We start from the raw sequence: 25,925 nt of genomic DNA, 5'->3' as shown, positions 1-25,925 counted from the left end.
CACTCTCCAGCTGTGTAACCTCTCTGAGCCTCAGTTTTCTCTTCTGTAAGTTGGGAATACTAATACCTACTTACTAGGGTTAATGTAAGGCTTAGAAGTCACATAAGAATGGCCTGCCCTATGGGTTTTGGACTTACCTAGCCAGCCCGCACAAGCACATAAGCCAATTCTTTGCAATAAATCTCTTAATATATATTTCCTATTGGTTCTGCCTCTTGGTTGAACCCTGACTGATACAACCACGCAGCACAGAGCTAGGCCCCCAAATAGAATCCATTTATTAATACTATAGTTAATTAAACTTGATCTATATCTACATCTTCATCTGTATGTATATCTAGTTATATATCCAGCTGAGACTTTGTGCCTGGCGCTTCCTACTCCGTTCCAGGGAAACAACAGAGACTAAGACTGTCGTTGCCTGCACCGCCTGAGGATACTGGGCGATTATGGCTGGAGGGATCCATGTGGTGGCTACTGTGGCTGAGACTGGTTCCTCTCCACGCTGGGGGCTGGATTTCTGACAATCTGACAATCTCCTCTAGGGCCGAGTGTGGTTGGAAGCTGAAACTGAGTGATAATGGGCCAGAGGTGATACTCAGGTAGATACTGGCTGACCCGGACCATTCCTGAGCATCAGATTGTGGCTACTAGGCAGTCATAATCTTGACCCCAGCTTCAGCAACAATGACTGAGACCAAAGGACCAGTGCTGGTGGATGTGTTTCTGGAGCAGGATATGCATAGTTTGGTGAAAGTTGTTACCCATGGCTCAGGAGCTGAAACGTGTAACTGAAAGTGGCAAAAGACAACATTTGATGGGGCGGAACCTGCAGCCGCGGACCGTTCTTCCCGAGACCAAGAGCTCTGCCGGGCCGCTTTCCCCGTCGCGCCCGTCCCGCGCCAAAGCGCGAGAACTTCCGGTGAGTTTCCCCGGTGTCTCAGAGTGGGGAAGAGTCCGAAGCTGGTGAGTGCGGCGTCCTGGCCTGTTTTAACTCCTCTGCTTTCGTTGTCTGTGTGGCCCGGGCTCCCTCTTCCCGGATCGCGGAGTGCCCTGAAGTGGGATACCTCTCCGGGACGTACGCCTCCTGGTCTCTGGCCGGTGGTGGGACCCTGGTGGCTCTGCAGGCCTTTCTCCCTAAGAAACCGTCACCAGAGACACCGTCGCCACTACTTCCTGGGGCACCCGGGGTAACTTCGCGCTTTTTTCCCCTAACTTTAGAACTTGGGGGCCGGAGACTGTGGCTGCGTCCGACATGGTTATGTCCGACTCTGTAATTTTGGGTAAGGTATTTGCCCAAACCATCCCTTCGTTTCTCATCTACAAAATGGATATCATGTTTTCATTAAATAAATGCTTATCAAGCATCTTTTATGTGCTCGAGGTACAAAAAGGCTCAAGTCTCACGGAGCATAGGCAAATTTGCAGCCTGATAAATGAAATGGAAAGGTACAAGGTGCCTTGAGAGTGTATCACTGGATACCTGATCTAGCCCCGGGACATGGACTCAAGGAAGCTGGACTGAGGAAATGACAGTTGTGCTGAGATCAGAAAAATGATTTGAGGAATAGGGGAGGGAAGAGTTTTCTATGCAGAGCAGACTCCTGCTTGAGGGTCTAAAAGAGGCCAGTGTGGCTGATACAGAGAGCTTGCAGGGGTGGGGTGCGTGGTGTGAAACAGTCTGGAGGAGTTGCCAGGGACCAGGCAGCACAGACCTTGTAGGGTTTGTAGGTCACGGTAGGAATTCTGGTTTTCCAGGAGCCACATGAGAAGCCACTCAGATGACATTAAGTGTGGGTGGTGACATGCTTAGATTGGCACTTCAAAAAGTTCATTCTGGCTGTTGGATGGAGAGCGGATTGGAGGGGCAGGCACTCTTTGGGTGAGGGACAGGTAACTTGGAGTAAGGATGCGGTAGAGAGAAGCAGATGGATGTGACTTTCTGCATTCCAGGGCATTTTCTCTGTGCCAGGCCATGTGCCAGCTGCTGACGATACAGTGAGGAGAATTATGGGCTGGTGGAATTGGAATAAAGGAATGTCATTATGAAGGAGGAGCACACAGATGCCCCAAGGGAAAATGGCTAATTGATGAACAATTACTCTGAATGCAATAGCTCTTAATTTAGCAAGTATTTATTAAGTACCTTCTGAATTCAGGGTTAGGAATAAGAAGGTGATGATGCAAATTAGTTAGCAGTGGCTTTCAGACTTTTGACTGTGACCTACAGTAACAAATGCATCTTACCTTATGACCAAAAGTACATACAAACACAAAAAAACTTCAGAAAACAGTTATTATCTTTGTTACTCATGATGCACTCTGATTTTTTTTTAATTCTGTTCCTTTCATTTAAAAAAAAATTAATGTTGGTTGAAACTCTACATTTGCTTTCTTGACCCATTAATGAGTTGTGATTTGCAGTTTGAGAAAAAAGTGCTGATTCAGAGTGAGAGTCCTTTGTAGTGGTTTTGGGTTAAGATGATAAAATATGCCCTTAACATTTTTGGAAACTGGTTGGTCTTCCTTTCCTCCCAGTTTAGTTTTAACATAAGAGTAAGGAAAATTAAACAGGCAGCTGGTTCTTCTGTTTGTGAAATTTGGGGGTCTTGTTTGTATATCTGGCTGGGTTAGAAGTGCCTAGAGGGCAGTGACTGTCCTACTCCGTGGATGTTTCACAGATTATTGTTTCAGGCAAAAATCCTGGCATAGTGCAGGCGCTCGGTGATTACTTACTGAATTGAATAGGTAAGTATCTTGGGACTAGAAGGTTAGATAATTGTTTGGATTAAATTAGTTCATGTTGAAACCATTCCTTATAAATACCACCCAGTCAGTATCTGCCTGCATACATGTTTTATCAGTATGGCCTCATGGATAGTTCAGAGGTGGCTAAAATAAGTGTTCTAAGCTCTTTCTCTTCTAAATACTGATCTTGGGCCAGCCACGCCACCTGAATCCATTCTGGGCAAGTGGTCCAGAGTTTCTGCTGACTGTGCACCCTTTGGGAAGTTGTTTAACTCCTTGGACATTAGGGTTTTTATGTGTAAAATGGGAAGAGGAGGTTTGTGGCTGAAAAGCTCTCCACTTCCCAAACCTTTTGTGAATTTTAGATACTGAGCACTCACTTTCCACCTTTTGTCCAAATCTGGGCCTTCCTTGTGGCTTATGAGAAATTGGGTATATCCTTCTCAAGTCCTTGGGACTCTTTAGCAATCGAGTTTAGGCAGAGGTGTAGTGTAAGACAATTTAGGCACAGTTATAGTTTCGAATAGACCACCCAGGCTTTCCCCACCTTCAGCCTCTGTTTTGTGTGTGTGTGTGTGTGTGTGAGAGAGAGAGAGAGAGAGAGATGTGAGAGCAGATCCTGAGTGGACAGTGGGAAGAATACTGGCCTGGAGGACAGGGTACCTAAGTTCTAATTTGTGAGACCTTGAGCATGTCACTTCTCCTTGATGTCTTTCTAGCTGTGAAGTGAGTGTTCTTGCTCATTAAAACACAAAATCCTCTTTCTCTGTGAGTCTTATTTTCCTCATTGGTAAAACTGATTAAGGTTTGTGGTGAAGATTAAAGGAGATAATTATGTCAAGGGTCTGATTCAATCTGGCACATGGAGAATCCTCAGCAAATGATGAACTCTGATTTCTTTCTTTTTTCAGTTCTGTAAGACAAGAAGGGTTGTTCTTTTGGTCACGTACCACTGGTCTCATGGCTGCCATGCAGATGGATCCTGAGCTTGCCAAGCGCCTCTTCTTTGAAGGGGCCACTGTGGTCATCCTGAATATGCCCAAGGGGACAGAGTTTGGCATCGACTACAACTCCTGGGAGGTGGGGCCCAAGTTCCGGGGCGTGAAGATGATCCCACCAGGCATCCACTTCCTCCACTATAGCTCTGTGGACAAGGCCAATCCCAGGGAGGTGGGGCCTCGTATGGGCTTTTTCCTTAGCCTGCAGCAGCGGGGGCTGATGGTCCTGCGCTGGAATGCAATTCGAGAAGAGGTAGACCTGTCCCCAGCCCCAGAGGCTGAGGTGGAGGCCATGAGGGCCAACCTCCAGGAGCTGGACCAATTCCTGGGACCTTACCCATATGCCACACTCAAGAAGTGGATCTCACTCACCAACTTCATCAGTGAGGCCACAATGGAGAAGCTGCAGCCTGAGAGCCGACAGATCTGTGCCTTCTCAGAGGTGCTTCCTGTGCTGTCCATGAAGCACACTAAGGACCGGATAAAGCAGAATCTACCTCGCTGCGGCACTGAGTGCAAAAGCTACCAGGAGGGCCTGGCCCGGCTGCCAGAGATGAAGCCCAGAGCCGGCACGGAGATCCGCTTCTCAGAGCTGCCCACACAGACATACCCGGCAGGTGCCACGCCAGCAGAGATAACCAGGCACAGCATGGACTTGAGTTATGCCTTGGAGACTGTGCTCAGCAAGCAATTCCCCAACAGCCCCCAGGATGTGCTAGGTGAGGAGGGACGAGACTCTTTGGGAGTGGGCCAGGGGAAAAGTATATGGTAGAGGGCTTTAGAGTAAGGGCTGCATCTTGGACTATCTAGTCCAGTGGTTCCTAAACTTGGCTAAGGAAGCAGTCTCACCCAGTCCCCCTGGGGACTGATTCAAGAGATCTGGAGTGGAGCAATACCTGTCTGTCTGTCTGTCTGTCTATATAGTAAGCAAGCACCATAGGTGAACCTGATGCAGCCAATCCTGTGTTTGGGAGCCACTGATGTGGTCCAGCCCCTCATTTTACAGATTGAGGTTCACAGATGGAAAGGATTTGGCCAACTATGTGGTTGAAATGAGACCAGAGCCCAGGGCTCTGGGTTCCCATCTGCCTCCTCAGTTCGCTCCTGATTCTCTCAAGGTGTTGGTCTCTCCACTGGCTTAGACCAGGATGGCGATTTAAAAAAAAAAAATTTTTTTTAATGTTTATTTATTTTTGAGACAGAGAGAGATAGAGTGTGAGTGGGGAAGGGGCAGAGAGAGGGGGAGACACAGAATCTGAAGGAGGCTCCAGGCTCCAAGCTGTCAGCACAGAGCCCGACGTGGGGCTTGAACTCACAAACTGTGAGATCATGACCTGAGCCGAAGCCGGGCACCCAACCGACTGAGCCACCTAGGGGCCCCCAGGATGGCGATTTTTAAAAAATTTTTATTGCTTTTCTCCCTTAGTGCAAAAATAATATATGGTCATCAGAGAAGCAAAACAAAAATTCACTCCCAATTCCCACCATCTAGAAATAACCTTTTTTACATTTTGGTGTATTAACTTTTTGTCTTTTATATATGTATGTATCTATGTGCAGTATTTCATTTGAGTCTCTGTATATTTCTATGAATTTCCTTTTAGTTTTTTTTTTCTTCTACTTAATTATATGTGTTTGTGTGTATATATGATTTTTTACAAAAACAAGATTACAGTATATTATTTTGTTATTTTATAATCTGCTTTAATATAAACATTTTTCTATGTCATTGAAACAGTCCCTCTAATGTGGCTGCTTATGTGCCATAGTTATTGAACTAACCCTCTGTTGATGGACCTTTAAGATGTCCCTATTTTCTCTATTGTGTCATCTAGTGAACATCCTTGTGTGTACTTAGACATACATTTAGGGTTGAAATCGTTCAAAAAACTTTCTTTAACGGTTATTTTTGAGAGAGAGAGAGAAAGCGAGCGAGCATGAGTGGGGAAGAGGCAGAGAGAGAGGGAGACACAGAATCTGAAGCAGTCTCCAGGCTCCGAGCTGTCAGCAGAGCCCAACACAGGGCTCAAACTCACAAACCATGAGCCAAAGTCGGATTCACAACTGACTGAGCCACCCAGGCGCCCCCAGGGCTGAAATTGTTGATCAGAGGGAGCATGTTGCCAGCTGGGGTGAGGCTGTTGTGTATCACCTCTGAAATGGCAATTTAGCAAAGACTGCATGGTTGGAGAACGATGTCTTGTTTCAATTTATATTTCTTTGATTGCTAGTGACAACAAACATTTGTCACACCTTTAACAGCTATTTATATTTTTTCTTTTACAAATTGTCCAGGTATTTACCTGTTTTTCTGTTGGAAGATCAATGAGAAATTTGAATATAGGGTCCTCTATATCATTGGCTCGCTGATGAAAGGGCATGTTTTAATGGGTGCATCTTAATGCATTACACAGTATTATCGTTTAATAAGTAACAGTTGAAATTCTGGCTTAGAAATGAACAGAAATCCTGTTTTCTACCTCTTAAACATTTTAGTTCTTCACAGTAATCTTGTGAAGGGTCTGTTGCAGGGATAACTATATCTTCCTGACAGCTCCTTGAAATTATTTCTGATCTCATAATTTAATTTTAGACTAGGCCAGAAATGCATGAATTCAAGTAAGTGCCCTAAATTCAGAGAATAAGTTCCTATTTCCACAACTAACCAGGTAAAGCCAACTGTAGAAGCAAATCATTAACCTCAATCGTACAAAGAAAATTTGTGTCTTGAAAATATCAGTCAACATCTAATATCTGGACCAGGCAGCTAGTCAAACTTAGTTCCACAAGCCTAGGAATAGGGTACTAGTTTTTCAGGTCTCTGGAGGGAACAGAGATCAAACAGCATGCATTTAAAGAGGTACTTGGTGTTGAGTGCATCTGTTCTTTGTATGGCCCACATGTAGGTATAACACCACAGAAGCCCTCAGTAAATTTGAAGCCAGAGAGAATGTCTCTCATCAGCAACAGTATATCTTGACAACGAGAGACCCAGTTGCTTGCCCAAGGACAGTGGCTTCTGGATCATCAGGTCTCTTTGTTTGAGACAGGCATCTGGTGGAAATGTGGGAATAATAATAACCGATATTTCTTGAGTGCTCCTTTGTGCCAGGCATTATTCTAAATGCTTTACATGTACTATACTGATTCATTTAATCTTCACCACAGCCCTCAATTAAGGAAATTGAGGTATAAACAGATTGAGTAACTTGCCCAAGGTCAGACAGCTGTGAAGGGTAGAGCTGAGATTTGAACTCAGGTAGTTTGGTTCCAGAGCTGGTGCTATTTAGCCACAAAGCTGTTCATAGAGATCCAATTACAGAGCCCTGTGGGTAAGCAAATGCAAGTGATTTTGGCTGGCAGGCTAAGCCTGGAACAAATACTCACGAATTTTCCTCTTCTGGGGGGCTCTGGAACTGTTGTCACCCGATAGGAAATCTGTTTTATCTTTCTGTTGTTCCCACTGGCAAGCATTGGATGTGTGACCTTGGGCAAGTCCCTTGACTTCATCTGCAAAATGAGACAAGTACCACTTTCCCTGAACACCTTCTGGAGTTGCACTGAGGATTACATGGTGTGGTACAGTATTTCCCCGGTGCTGGAACAGACCATCTGCATCAGAATCACCCGGGGAGCTTTTTCGAGCTACAGATAGTGACGCTTCATCATCTGTCCTCAACCACGATCTCCGTGGGTGCAGCTTGGGCAGCTTCATCTTTAATCAGCTCTCCTAGTAATTCTGCTGGGCAGTCAAGTTTGGGATCTGCCTGGCATAATATGCATGAGCACATTTGGTAAACTTCTTAAGTGCCAGGCATATATTAGGTGTACTTCTTTTGTAGTCTGATTTTACAAAACCACAGTTTGGTTTTTCGTGGCTTGAGTTTATAGCAGTTCAGCAAACTTTTACTGAGCATCTGCTCAGTGCAAAACCCCACCTAGTAGGAGTGCTCTGCAGGGGTGCCAGGATACAAGGCCACCACCCATTGCTGAGGTCCAGTAGACTTGGCGGCCTTGTACAGTCAGCCGGCACTCCACCGTCTCAGGATCATTCTCTCTGTGCCTTTCAGGTGAACTCCAGTTTGCATTTGTATGCTTCCTCTTGGGGAATGTGTATGAGGCATTTGAGCACTGGAAGCGGCTCCTTAATCTCCTGTGCCGGTCCGAAGAAGCCATGGTGAAGCACCACACCCTCTACATCAACCTCATCTCCATCCTGTACCACCAGCTCGGCGAAATCCCCGCTGACTTCTTTGTGGACATTGTCTCCCAGAACAACTTCCTCACCAGCACCTTACAGGTGAGCCATCTTTTGGCTGACACCCATGGGGGTAAGAGTTAAGGCTAGGATGGGTGAAAGCATCCTGGGAAGGTTACTCTTTTGTTTCAGTTACCTAACCTCGGGCTGTTTCTTGGTTCTCTCCTCTACTCAGTTGTGAGTTCCTTGATGCCAGAGACCCTCTCTCTGTACCACCATTTCCCTGACTTGCTCCTAGAGTGCCACGCAGTGGGGTACTTGGCATTTGAATAACTTCCACCTCTATGAGTTATTCAGCTCAAAACTGTAGCCATAAGTTGGTACTACCCAGTAGGACAGAGTTTTGAAGCTTGTTATTTCCAGGGAAACATCTGCAGCTCCTTAGATCTCATTTAAGCATTAAAGTAACTTTGATTTCCTGTTCAAACAAAACGTGCCAGTTTCTGCAGAGATTCTCTGACCGAAAAAGTGAAATTTGCTTTTAACTTGGCAATTAAATTTTCATTATGAGTGATAATTAGGGAAGAAGCTTCAAACAACTTACAATCTTCATCCTGTGCTATTTCCTCCCTTTGCAAATAGATTAGCTTCCTTTATGTTCTTGGGACAGCCTCTGTCACTCACATTTTGTAAGTTTCTCAAGTGTAGAAGATGCAGAAGCTGTCAATTTCCATACTTTTGTTCCCTGAGCTGCTTTTTTTCTCCCTGTGTGTGATACCACTATGAGGCCCACTCCTTACAAGGTGGCTATTCACTAACCTCCCACACCCACCCAGGGTGAGAGAAGGAACGAACTTTCAGGGAATGCCTGTTGAGTATCAGGCATCATGGTTATCATGCTTCTTGGATTCCCTCATTTAGTCTCTCCGAAGCCCTTCAAGGAAGGGAGGATTATTTCCTGTTTACAAGTGAGAACATTGAGACTCGAAAGATTAAGTCATTTATATAAGGTCACAGACCTGGTAAGTGGCAGAGTCGGGATTTGAAACCAGGCCTGAGTCTTGTGCTTATGCCCCTAGGTACTGCATATGACGTAGATCCCCCCAGTAAGGATTCTTGATTGACATTAGTGGAAATACCACCAGGGTCTTGTTTCTCAGGTAGTGGACACTTTTCGAGAAAAAAACATACTGTTGGAAGAATCCCTGTGAGCAGGCAGCTGACAAAACTCTGGCTTGTGTAGACCATGGGGACAAGTTGGTCAGCTGATGGTTTGAGCCTGGCGTATTCTACTTCAGAAGAGTTCTAAAACTGCTCTTTTACTGGCTATTGATATAACAGAGGAATTAAATCCCTTCATCTTTCCTCCTAAGGGGAAATTCCGCCCCCCCCCCCCCACCAAAGTTATTGGGTTGTGTGAGCCAGTAACTGATGAGGGGTGAGAGGGGGCATCCGCTTGCTAACTTGCCTCTGGCAGTGGCCCATGGGAATGACGTGCTACCCTTGTGATGTGCGTTAATGCTGTCACACAAGCATAGGAGGGCCACACTGTGTCATTGGCTGTCCTGACCATTGTCAGCACAACCGACAGCTGAGCTCTAATTACTGACGCTGTGTTGCCAACAATGATTTATGAAGCAGAGAGGACCCAGATGGGTTGCTAGATGCCCAAGTGGAGTGTGCAAAGCTGATGGAAGAATTCTGTCTTTGGACTTTTCACCAAGAACATTTGATGTTCATTTTTTAGAAAAATCCAGGACAGGTGCCTTTAAAAAAATAAATCAACACATATTTTTGAGCATCCTGCCTTTATATACAACACTCTGCTGAAGGCGTTGAGGGTTACATATATTAGTCAGTCAGGGTTCCTGCCCTTGAGGGATTTATTCATTGATTTAGCAGGTATTTGCTGAGCATGTGCTATATTCAAGGCCCTGTTGTAGAACTGGGAATAGAACTTTGAACAAGACAGAGTCCCTGACGTGGGAAAGAAAACAAATGAATTGACTCAAGTCCCTCCAGACAGCATTGTTTAGAAGGCTGTCATGCCCTAGTACCATTTTCCTGAGGCAGGCCTTGAGACCTGTGTGGTCTCATCTAGACTGCATCAGTCTGTCAGCTCCCACGCCAACCCCGGTCAGTCCACCCATGTCTCATGCTGCATCCTGAGTTGCTTCTCTGACATGCGGACATGATCCTACTTCTCTGCATCTCCTTGTTTCCTAGAAAGTTCAAAGCCCAAGCATAGGTCACAAGGCCCATTCTGATCTGGCTCCTGACCTGTTCTCCAGCTTCTCCTTCCTCTCCCTACTTCCCCCATGTCAACTCTAGCAATAGTGGTCTCCCTGCACATTCCCACGTATGCCATGCTATTTCAGGCCTTTTTTTTTCCCCCCCGATGGCACAAAACACATAACATGAGATCTACCCTTTTAACACATTTTTAAGTTTACAGTACAGTATTGGTAACTATAAGCACAGCAGATCTCTAGAACTTTTTCATTTGGCACGACTGAAACTTTATGCCCATGTTTCATGCCTTCTTAACTGAACATGATTTTTGTTCTACCCGGTGTGGACTTGTTCATCCTACAAGATGCCCTCAAGGCGTTTCTCTGTGAAGCCATCCCCGATCTCTCTCCTTTACATATTATTAGCCTACTTTGGATGTGTTGCTGTTATATTGCACAGGCCGTGCATGCTGAAATGTGTACGTTGTCTGCCTGACTTCCCCACTAAGCTGTGAACTTTTATCCAAAGCCTGTTTGTTGTTCATCTGGTTATTTTCAACACCTAGTCAAGGCCTAGCATTTCTCTCACTTTGTGTAATTGGATGTTTTTAGATGGATGGAATGCATCAATCATGTGGTAGTGTAAATAGATGCCTCTAATATGATGGGTATAAACAGTGCAGTGAGATCAAAGGGCAGTATAAGCATCATAAAGGAATTGGTTGATTAAGACTGGGGTTGCAATATGAGGAGGTAGAGGATCAGCAGTGGCTGTGAAAGGAGGCATTTAACCATGTGTTGGAAGGATGAGTGAGATTTCAACAGGCACACTGTAGAAAAGGATATTATAATACCTTTTTTTTTTTTTAATTTTTAACGTTTATTTATTTTTCAGACAGAGACAGAGCATGAATGGGGGAGGGTCAGAGAGAGAGGGAGACACAGAATCCGAAACAGGCTCCAGGCTCTGAGCAGTCAGCACAGAGCCCGACGTGGGGCTTGAACCCACGAACCATGAGATCATGACCTGAGCCGAAGTCGGACGCTCAACTGACTGAGCCACCCAGGCGCCTCCCCCCCCCCCTTTTTTTTTTAAATGGAGAGTTAACATTGGTACCATCTTGGCAGTGAGAATCCAGTCCCCCCACACAGACGCACTCACTCAGGGTGTGTATGAGTGAATGAATCAGTCCATGAAAGCCTTCCTCAGCCAGCCGCCTGCTCTGCCCCCAGGTAGTCAAGTAAGTGGAACTGGCTTTCTTACTTAGGAACTTAAATGCTACTACCCACGGAGAGGGACTGGTGTTTGTATGTGTAAGCACTTAAAGGCTGCCACATTAGCTGGTATAAAATTAGCCACGTAATGGCCTCTGTCATTAGAGGCCCTTTTGAATAGATGCCACTGATTTTTATAAATCCCATGGATTTAGGTTGAATAAAAATTATTTGTTTTACAAAAATAGATACAGTTTTTTTCTTTTATTAAAAGCAACTTGAGTCACCATAATTTGTTTAAAACCAATGAAAGGATAATCTGAATTTAATAGTGTGTTAGAAAGTGAGTTATGTACAAAATAAGGATTCTCGTTGCTGATTGCATAGCATTTGGGCATATAGTCACGTAACCTGTTTTTTAAAATACTTTTAGTCACAGTAGGCCACCTATGCTTTCCAGCTTCATTTCTTGCCAATATTCTAAATGCCAGTGTCCATCTTTAACTCTTGATGGAAAACACTGGCTCTGACAATGATGTCTATAGTATTCTTATCACAGCACCAGCCATGATCAATTTCATCTACTTGCTCGTACACCTCCTGCTACCAGCTATCCCTTTGTCACGTTTATTGTGTGCATTATCTCATTTAGCCTTCACAACAATGTTCAGAGTTAAGTGTGTAATTTCACTTTATGGTGAGGAAACGGGATCAGAGAGGTCACATCATCTTGCCCAAGATCACCAGAGCTAGTGGATAGCAAGGCTGCGTTTTGATTCTGAAGCCTATGGTGGGTTCCCATTTATTAGCCCCAGATGAAACATCCCAAAGTCTTTAAAGTGATGTCAGAAGACATGATTCCTGCTGCTTTTTACTGCTGGTAATCATTGTGAAATGATAGTTTTGCTTTTAAGACCACTTTCTTCTTCTGCAGGTGGAAAGAGAATGTTCTACCTCTGGCTAGTTTCATTCTAAGTTGAATAATCATTTAGGAATTGAAAAATTAGGAAATTTCATCTTTTTTGTCTGTCCAAAAAATAGGATAAGATAGTGACTCAGCTACCCACCTTGATATTTTGAATTTCTCAAGGTGACCTGACTGAACTCAATTGATTTAACTTGGGTTTAAAAGGAGGCTCTCACATTTCTGATTAAAGTTATTTACAATTTTAGAATATATAGACTTAATGATGAAAATATGAATACCTTTTTCTATATTTAAAGAAAAATACCCAAGGGCTGTGCTTTTATTGTATTTTATTTTATTTTTGTTGGGGTTTGCTTTTAGTTTTAGATAAATGCAGTTTTTTTGTCAAGTGTTATCCTTTTTCAGAAATATTTTTTAAATATCCAGGATTAATCTTCCGATATTAAGATGATTCATTTCTCAGTGATGTTAAGTGTTTATTTGATTTCACTTTAATTAAAGTAAAACAAATAGATCATTATTAAATATTCTGAAGAAACCATAAAATTAATCTAAAAACAAGAGAATCAAAGTAAATTCTTACTTGAAAACTAGGTACTGTCTATACATCTCCTTTTCTGAATCATGGGTTTTTTAAATATTAAGTTTGTTAACTACATGGGCAAAAATAGACCATTGGATGCCAGGGGCTTGGGTAGGGGGAGGGTTTGACCACTAAAGAGCAGCACAAGGGAGTTTCTTGGAGTGACAAGACTATTCAGTATTCTGATTATGATGGTGTGTGGGCCTCAGACTCGTAACACTGAATACCGAAAGAGAAAAACTAATACTTACCTTGATTATATTATACAGTGGTTGCATGGGTGTACACATTTGTCAAAACTAATTGAACACTTAAAATGGGTGAATTTAGTTGTATGTAAATTATACCTCAGTAAAGTTGCTTTTTAAAAAAAGTCCCTGGCTCCCCATAGGGCAGTGCTGAAAATACTACTAATATATTAAGTCTGTGTCGAGACAAAAAGAAGGTCTCGGTAGGGAGAAAGGATTGAGGTTTCTCTACTTGGACTGGATTTCGCTCAACATTTATTAACTTGCTCAGTGTTTATCACCATTCTCATCTGTACAGTGGGAATAACAATTTCCTGGCCTCCTACCTCCCAGGTTTGTAGTGTCCAGGCTTGTAAAGATTAAATTGACAAGTTCTTTAAAAAGGACAAAGCACTTTTTAAATTAGAAGCCTTATTTTTCAGACAGAAGCCTTCTCTTATACCTGCCTCTGGTTGATTTTACTCCCCGGCACCGTTTGAGAGATGGTTGAGAAGGATGAATGATGAGTATGAGCCCAGCCTGTTTGGACCTGTCCCTCTTGGCCATTGCCAAATGCAGGGCAGCCCCTGCATCTCATTCATATCTGTTCAGTGAACATCCTGTGGGCCCTAACTCTATGCCAGGCCCTGGGCGATACGCTATGTGGAACACATTGAGAATAAAGACTCATCCTCTACCCATAAAGAGCACAGATCACTGTGATACAAGCACAGTGTGAGAAATGCTCTAAGGAAGGCTCAGGCCCAGTGTGAGGGGAACAGAAGCTGGAGCAGTTCATTTCAGCTTGGGCTTTTATAAGAGGCATGTCACAAGGAGGTAGCTTGTGAGCTGGTGGCATTCAGGGGCCACCTCCTCCCCAGGATGAGTCCTTTATGTTGTGCAGCACCATCACATAATTATTGAGCAATTAGTTGGTACCAAGGACTGCAAAAGTGAACCAAAAATGGATTTTCATAGAACCTGTGGTCTTCATTTTTTTGCTCATTAAACACCGTTATGTCAGACTCCGTGCCAGGAGTGTGGTATGCAGTAGCCGAGAGTCACTGCTTTGGAGTGGCTCCTTGTCTCTTGGGAGAGCTCAACAGCAAATGGACTGTCACCTAACTGAAATTGAGGCTATGTTCGTGGTAACCCTGGGCCCTGGAGGAGCATAAAGGAGCACCTGTTCCATCCTTGGTCTGGGAAGACATACTAAAGGAGGTGATGTCTGAGCTGGACCTGAGTCACTAGTGGAAATTAGTAGGTGAAGAAGGTGAAAGTTGGGGTGGAAGGGTAGTCTAAGCAGAGGAAAAAGCATGTGTGTGTAGAGAGGCACAGAAGAGGCAATAGAGTATGTTTGGCAGCTGCTCAGTGTGGCTGGAGAGGCAGGGCTGTGTGGAGAGGGGTACAGTTTACTGTGTAAGAAGAGGAACAGGAAGAGGCTTTAGCAAATTCAGCCAGCAGCCTCCCCAGGACCTTGGGGCACACCCAAGGGTATGCAGGGCCTCCAGAGCTAATGCTGCTTGAAATGAGGCTTCTCTGCTTCCCGTACAGGGGCCCCTCCCCAGAGTTCAGCCGGGCTCCACGTTCAGCACTCCAGGGCAAGCTCCATTAGCTGCCTATAGACAGGCGGCCGGTTTCCCTGCTGCCCTCCCAGCACCAAGCTCACACAACCCCTCTAATTAGTTATTGATCTGTTTTGTTGTGGCTTTGCTTCCCGCTCCTGTATTTAATCGATTCCCAAGTTAATGAAACCAAATTCTGTAACCCCCACGCATGCTTCTGCACATACTCCCCTCCGCCCCAACCTCAGTCACTTCTGTCCTTGCTACCACTCCAACAAAATGGATCCAGACAGAGACCGCTAAAATGAGCTTCACTCCTGCTAATAGGCAGTGGAGAAGCAGGTGTCCCTGGAATCAGATGTAGAGTAAACTTGTTAACTTTATCAGGTCAAGGCTCCTGGAGATGAGATTCCTTCCATGGTGGAATGTGGGCTGGCCACAGCACTAGACCGATGTGGAACAAAGAGCTTCTCCCACCTTCATGCTCCTGTGTCTGTAGGGTAGTCTGGAAAAAACTACCCTTTCCCTTCTGCGCGGTTTTTATCCAGTCATTTAACTCCTCTTTGCCTCCATTTCCATAAAATAGGCATTCTGGTGTGTCTTTCCAGGGCATTGTGAGGATCTGTTGGGATATTCTGAAACTTCTTTGAAAACAGTAAAATAATATGAGAAAGAGTAATGAGTTTGCTGTTACTCTTAGAAGTAATTGGGATCCAGGAAAATCACATGTAGAGAAAATTACTGTTCTGCCCCCTACCCATGGTTATATCAGATGAAACCGAATTAAAAAGAACATCAAAACAAGGGATTAATACCAGAATATATAAGGAACTACAGTAACTCAACAATAACAAAAACCTGACTAAAACTGGACAAAGGACTTAAGTAGACATTTCTCCAAAGAAGACATACAGATGGCCAGTACATCTACATGAAAAGGTGCTTAACATCACTGCCCATTAGGGAAATGCAGATCAAGACTGCGGTGAGATACCACTTCATACCCATTACGGTGGCTATTACTAAAAAATAATGGGGGCACTTGGGTGGCTCAGTCGGTTGAGTGTCCGACTTGGGCTCAGGTCATGATCTCACAGCTCATAAGTTCGAGCCCTGCGTCGGGCTCTGTGCTGACAGCTCAGAACCTGGAGCCTGCTTCAGATTCTGTGTCTCGCTCTCTCTCTCTCTGCCCCTCTCCCACTCTGTCTCTCTTTCAAAATAAATAAAAAATTTTTTTAATAAATAAGAAAAAATAACAGATCTTGGCAATGACGTGAAGAAATTAGAACCCTTGTTCATTGCTAATGGTAATGTGAACCGGTGCAGCCCCTGTAGAAAACATATGGTGGTTCCTCAAAACATTAAGCAGAATTCCCTCATGATCCAGAAATTCCACTTCTAGGTTTATACCCCCCAAAATTAAAAGCAGGGACTCCTGTCATGTCACAGTAGCATTATTTATAATAGCCAGAAAGTAGAAACAACCCACACGGTCATTGACAGGTGAATGGGAAACATAATGTATATGCATACAATGGAGTATCAGCCTTATAAAGGGAGAAAATTCGGATGCGTGCTACAACATGAATGAACTTTGAGGACATTACATGCTAAGTGAAATAAGCCAGGCACAAGAGGACAAGTACTGTATGATTCCACTTGTACAAGGTACCTAGAGCAGACAAGTTCATGGAGACAGAAGGCAAAAGGTGACTTCCGGGGGCTGGGGGAGGGGCAATGCGGAGTTAGTGTTTAATGGGTACAGAGTATCATTTGGGGGGGATGAACAAATTCTGAAGATGGATGGTGGTGATGGTTATATAGCAATGTGAACGTAGTTAATGCCACTAAATTGTACACTTAAAAATGGTCAAAATGGTAAATATCATGTGTATTAGTTTTTCAAACGGTAATGTAAAAAATGGTTAAATTGGTAGGTTTTGTGTTACGTGTGTGTTACCACAGTTTCAAGAGAAGAACCTCAAAGACAACTTTCAAAGGGAATAGAAACCTCAGTCTGGCAGCCTGTGGCCCATGTAGATTAGAGCAGCGGTTCCACCTCGTTGGCATAGGGCCTGTGACTTTATGGGACACAGGGGCTTGCTTATAAGCCCTCCAAGCCTTTCTTGATACCAGCTGGTGTAGTTATTGTCCAGGTGCCCAGGAGAGCACCTCAGGGGACCAGGCCTGGGTGATGGCCCCACTGGCCTTACTCTCAATGGGGCATCTCTGCCCAAGATAGTAATTTTCCATTCTAGTCCTGCCCCGGCTTCTCAGCTGGGTTCGGACCTTCTTTCTTGGTTTGGGGGGAGCACAGCAGGTGGCCTGGGCCTGTGCCAGCAGCAGCTGATCCACCCGCCCCAGAGAGCTGAACACCATGAGGAAATTTCCACAGCTTTCTCGGCCCCCACTGTGTTCTCAGGAGTGACTTATCCTCTGTTCTCTGTAGGTTTTCTTTTCCTCCGCCTGCAGCGTTGCCGTGGATGCCACCCTGAGGCAGAAAGCTGAAAAGTTCCAAGCTCACCTGACCAAGAAGTTTCGGTGGGACTTTGAGGCAGAGCCAGAGGACTGTGCCCCAGTGGTGGTGGAGCTCCCCGAGGGTGTGGAGACTGGCTAATGGGGAATACTATCAGCCAGGGGAGGCCCCTTCCCACACAGCTGCAGTCCTGGCCTCTCCATTCATCCCTTCCTACCGGGACCTGTCGGGGTAGTGGCCCCACCAGGTTCTGCAAAGTTAGAGCCAGAATTCCCTCTTTTACCAGTTAATAAGTTTCTTCAGTACCAAAGAGGCTATGTGCATCCTGAGGGCACATTCATGGGCTCCCATCAGCCTGGCCATGGGACTAACCTAACTGAATTCTAAATGGGCTCTTATAGAAGCTCTCGGGAGAGACCTGCCTCAGCAGCACCCTACTTCATTCTGAATGAGAAGAATGTGAGCCAAAAACCCAAGAGAACTGATAACTCATTCCATAGGATGGTTAGAAAACAAGACACCCTGGACTGCACAGGGTCTGAGATATCCGTTGGTGACTTTAAAAGTTAACTAGAAGTTCCTAGGGAAATGAGCTAGAATTTCTGTCTGTCCCTTGTTGAATGGGAACACATCACAGAAAACACAAGCCTGTGACCACTCAGGAGCTCCAGATTGGGAAGGGGGAACCCAGAAGACAGGTGGGTTGAGTCTGACGAGTGGTCAGCTTTTGCTTTCTCTGTCAACATCCCTTCCTCCTGTCCAGAGGTCCCAGTGGGTAATCATCCAAGACTGTTGTGGCCCCTGACCTCAGGGGCCTTGCTGATGCCACGTTCCTCTCTTCCATTCCACTCTGAGGCCTCAGTCCCAGAAGTGGGACTTGGCAGCCCCTCTGTACATCCCCATTCCTCACCAGAGCCACTATGACTATTTCTGATGACCTGGAGATTCAACAACAAAGAGGAAGGTTCTTGCTCAGAATAGGCTTCTTTGGCCCTGCTGAAGTTCTCTGTCTGTGTTCAGAGTTCTGGAGATGACCTGACCCACCTGGATCTTCCCAGTCCTGCTGTGGAGCTGTCAGCCACAGGAGTAATGATGCTCCCATTCCCTTGGAGTCCTGAGGGTGTACCCACATACATGGGTCCTGCCACCCTGACCTCAAACCGTTGTACTACGATCAGAATCCCTGCGCCATTCTTTTCCAAGGCTGCGGCTCATACCAGGTTTCTGAATGAGAATCCGTGCTGGTTAAGACTTTTGGTTCCATTTGTTTCCTTGGAGATGTTTTTCCAAGAGCATAACATACATTAAAGTCTTTGAGTTGAGATTAAATCCCCTTGTGTGAGTCTCTCTTGCAGTTAATTTGCCCAGTTCTCAGCTGCCAGGCCACTGTCCATAGACCCACATCTCCCTACTGAGCACCAGGAGACTCTGCCCAACATCTTCAGTCTCTGGAGGAGGCAAGCAGCCAGCTTTGCCTGCTGTGACCAGTGGGGCTTCCGAGATAGGCATACCTGAAAGGATCGAGGCCCTGTAGCTTTATAATAACCAGAAGTTCCTCCTTGTGTGAATTTGCTATTCTCTTCCACCCAAAGCCCACTCATCAGAACTACCTGGGGAGCTTGTTAAAAGTACGCATTCCAAAGGAATGAATTACTAGTCCATGCTACAACATGGATGAACCTTGAAAACATTGTGCTGAATGAACAGAGCCAGACAAAGGCCACCCATTACATGACTGCATTCATATGAGTTGTCCAGGATAGATCCACAGAGAGAGAAGTTAGTGGTTGCCAGGCACTGGGAGAGTGGGGAAGGGGGTTGACTGCCAATAGCTCCGGGGTTTCTTAGGTGATAGAAAGGTTCTGGAATTAGCGAGTGGTGACGGCTGTACCACCTTATGAATATACCCAAAAAAACCCCACTGGAAGTGCACACCTAAAAATGGTGAATTTTATGCCATGTAAATTATATCTCAATAATAACTTTTTAAAGTACATATTTCCAAGTCCCACCCCACAGGGATTCAGAGGCTGTGAATCTGGATATGGCCTGGGTCCTGTGGCACACTCAGTTTTGAGTAACTACCCAGAAGTAACAGCATTGCAATTTAGTACTTAGAGTTCCATTGGGACAGAATTTGTGTCCTCCTGGCATTGTCAGAGCAGCGTCTGGAAGTTGGGTCATGTGACTATGTTCTTCAAGCTGTTGGTCTGCTATCTACACAGACCCACTACCCCCTACAACCCACACAAACAGGGATTAAGAAAAAGTAACCACTATTTGCTAAGTGTTCTGTTAGTTCACTTAATCCTCACAAAAATATGGGCTAGGTGCTACTGTTATCCTCATTTTACTGTAAGAAAATGGGCTCAGAGACCTTCAGTCATTCTGCCGGCGTCCCACAGCTAGTAAGGATTGAGCACAAGAGTCAAGCCCGAGCCCCTTGGTGGCCAGAGCCCACACTCAGCTGCTGTGTTCACTGCTGTGATGTACTCTCTCCCTGCCCTTGCAGGTCTAGGACAGCCTTCCCTTACTCCTTGCTTCCCGGATCTAGGCCTGGCCCTGTTGCCAGCCAGCTGTGTGAAGTCGGACAAGTCACTTCCTTGGGCCTCAGTCTACTTACATATAAAGTGAGAGAGTTTGCTTAGATTTGTGGTTTCTGATGTAGATTCTCCAGGCTCCCTCAAGAATTTAAAAGTGGACCATTGTGTTATTTTAAATGTTTTCAACAGGGAAACTACATTTGCACAGGATAATGTGTCCAGACTGACAAAAAACCAATAGGTCTCTTGTTTGGGGCCGGAGTGACATCGACTCTGTCTCCTGCTGGTCCCAGCTGGCAGTCCTCTATGTGTCTTTGATGAATAAAAAATGTGAAAACAAATTAATTATTACTTAATACTTGCAATATTTCTGGAAGGCAGAAATCTTGCAAATGGAGAGCCAGTGGCCTTGCTGATCTGTAAGCTCCTTCCACTTCTAACACATCTAAAAGTGAAGCTGTTGGCAGGACCTGGCCTGATTTCCAAATCCCCTCAAATGCAGGCCTCCTGAGGCCTGGCTCTTATTTGCAAGGCTGCTTTACCCTATTAACAGAATCAGCAGAGGTAGCAAGTCTCCAACCACTCCCGCTGTCCCCACGACAACCCTCGCTGATCTGAGCCCATCCGTCTAATTTGTCACTGCTTGAGCGGTGGGGGGGTTCCCCGCCGCTGACTGCCTCTCACCATCGATAATTACTTTCCCAACGTCATCCCCTTGTAAATATTATTTAATATTCTCAGGGCACCGTGACATGTCAGTTTCTCCAACTAATCAGACTCTGGCTTGGCCAAAATGCCCTGCTGCAACAGGGGCTGGAAATGCACGGTGAATGTCTGGGCAAAGCCGTCACTGAGTCACATCCCCGTGACGTCCACCAGATCCAAAGCAGAATGGAGTGGGACGCTCACCTGAGCTACCTGCTGATAACTGGGGGCGGTGTGGTCCTGTGATTCCGCAGGTCCGCTCCTCTCCTCGGTCCCCAATAGACCAGGGCACCTCTATGCCTCAGAGTCTCATACATCTGGCCCAGGCAGGCTTTGTTTTCACTAGAACATTCTACCTCTGGAGTATCCAGGGTCTCCTTGCTGGCTCATGCTGGCTCATGCTGGCTCATTCTCCCCCAACGCTGGGCTCCTGCCCTGAACTGGCCTCCCTGCTGAGATGGGGGCTGGGGGTGATGAGAGCCAGAAATAGTGTCGGCTGTTCCCTGCTGGGGGGAGGGGTGTGTCCCCAACCTGCCAGGCCTTCTGTCCTGCATCCTCAATCTGGTGCTCACTGGGATAACAGGGTTATCTCCAGGTTTCTCTGGAGAACAGGAATCTTGGGAGTTATCGGTTAAAATGCTTGGTGGGAGGAAGGTAGGAGAAGTAGGGGGCTTCTCAGACGGCCTGTGTGAAAGAAACTCCACAGGTCTTTCCTCCTTGGTTCTTTGTCTATCTTCTCCCCTCCCCAGATTTCTCTATTTTTCCTGTGTCGCCTCCAGACATTTTTACCTGGCTCAGGTCAGGACTCTACTTCTAAAGGGATCCTGACAGATAGGTTACATTTTGGGGAGAGGGAGCTCTTACGTGAGAAGCAGTTGGAGAAACATGTGGGGCCTCACCCATGAGCAGAGAGGCTGGGGGAGCTATCTTGACGGAGGAGGTCTCTGTGCCCTTCAGAGTGCAGAGCTGGGAACCATGGGAGAAGTTACAGGGAGGCTGCCGTGGGCTCTGTTCCTTCTTCATCCAAACAGTACTTTCTGAGTGCCTGCCCCGGTGAGCTTACGCTCATTTGGAGGGGAGGGGCAGACAACAAGCATAAGAAGTAGGTTACAGAGATTGTTAGTTGTAAGAAATGCTCTGGCAAAAACTAGAGCAGGATAAGGGACATGGAGAGTGCTGGGAGGGTAAGAGGAGATGTTGCAATTTAAATGGGGTGACATTTGAGCACAGATTTGAAGGTGAGCAAGGAGCCATGTGGGCATCTACGGGAAGAGCGTTCCAGGCAGAATGAACAGGGAATGCAAAAGCCCTGGAGCAGGAGCATGCCTGGTGGGTTACGGGAACACCGGGGGTCAATATGGTGAGAGCACAGGGAATAGCTGGAGAGGAAATCTGGGCAGCCACAAGGGATCAAATTGTCCAGGGCTTACGGGCTGTAAGCATTTCACTCAGTGAAATGGGGACCCATTAGAGGGTTTTTAGCAGAAGAGTGACGTGGTCTGACTTTTGTTTTAACAGGATCACAAGCTGCTGCGTTGGCCGCAGACTGCCAGGGGAGAGGGGTGGGAGTGGGGACAGCGGTAAGGAAGCTAGAGTGGTAACCCAGGTGACAGAGGGTACTGACTTGGGCCAGATTGCTGTCAGGTGTACATATTGGACTGCATTCCTGCCTCAGATGAAGGATGCACTGGAGGCCTTTCGAGGGCTCTTCTAGCCTGATAAGCCCTTACTTTGCTGCAGTCTCAGAATCTAGGCACAATACTGACTCGTGGGGTCCCCATCCCCACACAAATGCCCTCTCTCCTGTCCCATCAGGGATCTGTCAGCCCTTCCCATTCCCATATGTCTGTGGTATATCTGGGCCGGTGGGGCATGAGGAAGGATTGGGGGGAGGGGGCAGCTGCCACAGGAATTCTGAGCCAGGGGGTGGAGGCAGGGGACTGGAAATGGCTCTGTTGAGAAGCAGTGAATCAGGGGCTGTGATAGGCTGTGGTGGCTCTGCGTCCCACCCCCCTCCACTGTGGGTGTTCTTGCTGCCAGTGGGCAGTGAGGAGGGTCTGCTTGCTGTTAGGGTTCTCTTGTGGCTAACAGAGAACCGGGGGTGTGTGCAGCCGCAGTTGGTACTGATTTGTCCTGCTCAAGAATCACCCCTGCACCCACTCCCACCCGCAGCATTTCCGTGGGCTTCATGATTAATATGACCTAGCGTGTGGTGGGGGCCTCCTCCCAGCTGCTGGGCACTGAGCTGGGTCCTTACCTTATTCGGGCGGAGCACCAGCTCTTCAAGGAAGTCCTTATTCCTCATCATGCAGACAAGGAAACCAAGGCATCGAGAGGTGAGGCTCAGGCCAGCGAGTCTCAGAGCCAGAATTCCAGCCCACCTGTATAAATGCAGCAGTGTTGGCCACCTCCAAGCACTCCTCAGGAAAGACAGTTACATCATCTGTGAGAGTTACCCGTGGATCCAAGGTTGCCAGCCCGACAACTTACTGGCCCCTCGGTTCGCAACAGCTGCCTCATGTTTCCACGCAGAATTTCTGTGTCATATCTGGCCCGTGGGCACACTGGATCGACCCGGCTCCAGGGAGGTGGAGAGGAGCAACATCTGGTCCAGAAGGAGGCTGCTTCTGCCCCTTACAGACCACTGGGGCCGCTGAGGGGCTGCTTAGTCCGGGGTGCACCTGAGCCTGAGAGCGGAGGCCCCTCTCACTCGGTCCTACCAGAGTTGCAGTGGAATCTGCAAAAGACATTTGCTTTAGAGAAAGATGCTGCCAGATGTGGGGCCTCTGAGAGGCTGGTTTCATGCCCAGGCATCTGCGCAGGTATTTTCCCCTGCTATCCCCTCTGTGGATCAATAAACTGTTTAATTTGGAGCCTAGCAGCCTGAAGGTAGAGAGTGGGATGTGAGAGGTTGGGGGGTCTTCGTGGTACATTTTGAATGAAGAAACCTACACCATTAGGCATTTCCCTTTTGGAAAGTGTTTATGTCCTCTGCTCATTTTCTGTCGGATCTTCTTTTTTTAAAAAATATGCATTTATCTTATCGTAATGTATCTAAATGTTAGAAATATTTCCCCCCGATTTGCCTTTCGATTTTATGTTTTGAACTGTATGCTTTACTCTTTTGTATGTCAAATACGTCAAGCTTGTTCTTTTTGATTTGATTTTTCCCACTGCTTTAATGCTTAAAAGTCTATTCATCCATCAGGATGAAGTATATATGGGCCCATATATTGTTCTAGTTTTTCCCAGTGTTATGCTTTTTTATTTTGTACTTTGCAACAGTCAAAAACTATGTTTCCTCAGCCCCACTTAATCCATCCCCACTCCTACCTTTCGTGATTCACGTCTACTCTGATTTTTCCTGTCCAGATTTGAAGTCCTAACGCCCTGACTCACGCCTCCACCCTTGTCCTTTCCTCAGCCACCAAGGGCTTCTCGCAAGCCTTCCTGACCCCCTCATGGCATTTACAGCCAGAGCCGCATACATAGCTGGCCCTTGCTATCACAGTCTGGTGATGTGCGGTAGTTTCTTGTGGCATTTCAGGGCTACAATCATCTGTTCATGATTCTGTGGCGCCTTGCTCCAAGCATGGGGCTAAGTGCGTAAATGGTCCCTCTCTGAGAAGGCTCTGTCCCTGCACTAAAGGGGCCCCTAGAATGGCCAGTAGATTGTACAACTCATTTCTATTCACCTCTCTTCTAGCGTCAAGCCTCCTTTGCTTTGAGGAAAACTTTATGTATTCTATGTCATCCTTGGGAGGAGTGCCAATTACAGTAATTCAGCCATCCTTCCATCTGCAGGAATAGACACAACTTTAGCTAGGCCACTTGGCCTAGCATCCCTGGGATGCTTCTCATAGGCGCAGAAGGGTGCCTTCTATTTTTGGAGTTCTGGAGTAGAGGACTCTCAGTTGGACCTAATAGGGCTTATTATACCCAAAAGCCCTTGCACCAGAAATGAGGATGAGGCCAACACAGAAGGAAGCTGAGCTGAGAGATGAGAAAGAGCTGATAACATCACCGGAGCACCTGGATCAATCCCTACCTGTAGCACACAATCCTCAGGCTTCCTCCTTCATGAGCGAATACAATACCTTTTTATTGACTAATTTTATTTGATTGTGGTAAGAACCTTTAACATGAGATCTACCCTCTTAACAAATTTTTAAGCGCACAAAACAGTATTGTTGACTGTAGGTACAATGTAATACAGCAGATCTCTAGAACTTACTCATCTTGCTTAACTAGCACTTTATATCCATTGACTTGTAACTCCTCATTTCCCCATCATTCCAGCTCCTGGCAACCACCATTCCATTCTTTGATTCTATGAATCTGACTGTTTTAGATATCTCACAATAGCCAAGATGTGGAAATAACCTAAATGTCCATCAAAAGATAAATGGATAATGAAAATGTGATATATACATGCAACGGAATATTATTTGGCCTTAATAAAGAAGGAAATTCTGCAATATGTGACAACGTGGAGACAAGCCCTGAGGACATTCTGTTGTGGGAAATAAGCCATCACAGAAAGACAGATACAATATCTTTTTCTTACGCCCCTTTTGATAGGTTTCTGCTCTTGCAGCCAAAGAATCCTGACTAATTCATTCCTGCATCATGAGGCTTTGGCCTGCCTATCTGCCAGACTCCCAAGGTGTCACAGTTCAAAGGCCACCGCTCATGCTGCCGTTGGTGAAACCAGGGTCCCAGGAGGGAAAAAGAACTCGTCCAAGGTCACTTGGTGAGTTGTTTCCTGCCCAAAGGGAAGAAGAGTTTGGGCTCACTGGCCAGCAGCATGGAGGGTGCCATGGGCCTCAGCGATGGCACTGGAGTACTAAGTGGCTGCTGACCTGCTGATTGGGGATGTACCTCCCAGACAGGATTGCCGCTGCCCCACCAGCATGTGTGCTGGTAAGGGGGCGCTCCAGGATGGTCCAGAGCCCGGCTGGGGAGGGCATCAAGCGCTGCTGTTGCTGCTGCTCCTGACCTCCCTGCCCTTGTCCAGAGAAGGTGGTGGTGGTCAAGACCATGACTGCCATTTACCAAGTGTTCACTATGTGCCCGGCAGCAGGTGAAACCCCAGCAGTAGCTTTATATACATTCACTCTTTGCAGCCTGGCAGCTTCCATATGAAGGAAGTACTATAAGGACTCCCCATTTTGCCAGCATGGAAGCTGGCCCCCTGAGAAGTTAGGGAGCTCTCTGATAGTCAACTGCGATTGAACCCCGTGCTTGGACAAACCCAGGCCGGCCTGAATCCAGAGCCTGAGCTCCTAGCCCTTGCATCATGGGACACAAACTTGGGGATGCCAACAGGGGTCGGGCAGGCCACAGGACACAGAGCATGCCTCTGCTCCCCAGTTCCAGCCCCTCCGGGCCAATTCAAGGCAGACTTGTTAAAGCTTCCAGTTTTTTAAGAGAAGACGGAAATCTGGATTTTTAAGTGCAACTTCTCTATTTTTAAATGTTGGCAGCAAATCCAGATTAAAAAAAAAT

General features: G+C 46.2%; 1 protein-coding gene across 4 annotated transcripts; it reads left to right on the top strand.

Annotated features, from left to right (window-relative positions):
• Positions 1-927: 927 nt before the first annotated feature.
• Positions 928-18,498, top strand: AAR2 (AAR2 splicing factor). 4 transcript variants are annotated; one of them, XM_015077145.3, is made up of 4 exons: positions 928-966; positions 3,660-4,465; positions 7,817-8,046; positions 17,143-18,498. In XM_015077145.3, the coding sequence occupies exons 2-4, from the start codon at positions 3,709-3,711 to the stop codon at positions 17,308-17,310; spliced, it is 1,155 nt and encodes a 384-aa protein (XP_014932631.3). In that variant the 5' UTR covers positions 928-966; positions 3,660-3,708; the 3' UTR covers positions 17,311-18,498. The 4 variants fall into 4 exon arrangements, with proteins under 4 accessions (XP_014932631.3, XP_014932633.3, XP_026925810.2 ...); XM_015077147.3 differs by lacking the exon at positions 928-966 and adding an exon at positions 978-1,190; XM_027070009.2 differs by lacking the exon at positions 928-966 and adding an exon at positions 978-1,283.
• The last annotated feature ends 7,427 nt before the right edge of the window (positions 18,499-25,925 follow it).

This window comes from Acinonyx jubatus, chromosome A3, assembly GCF_027475565.1.
Source record: "Acinonyx jubatus isolate Ajub_Pintada_27869175 chromosome A3, VMU_Ajub_asm_v1.0, whole genome shotgun sequence".
In the NCBI taxonomy this organism is placed as follows: Eukaryota; Metazoa; Chordata; class Mammalia; order Carnivora; family Felidae; genus Acinonyx; species Acinonyx jubatus.
Note: the sequence above shows the minus strand (reverse complement) of the source record. Positions and strands in the feature narration are given on the sequence as shown.

Excerpts from the sequence above, each read along its gene's own strand:
- AAR2 (XM_015077145.3), top strand. The coding sequence starts at position 3,709 with ATGGCTGCCATGCAGATGGATCCTGAGCTTGCCAAGCGCCTCTTCTTT. Across the intron at positions 4,466-7,816 it reads CAGCCCCCAGGATGTGCTAG|GTGAACTCCAGTTTGCATTT; the intron begins GTGAGGAGGGAC and ends TGTGCCTTTCAG. Across the intron at positions 8,047-17,142 it reads TCCTCACCAGCACCTTACAG|GTTTTCTTTTCCTCCGCCTG; the intron begins GTGAGCCATCTT and ends TGTTCTCTGTAG.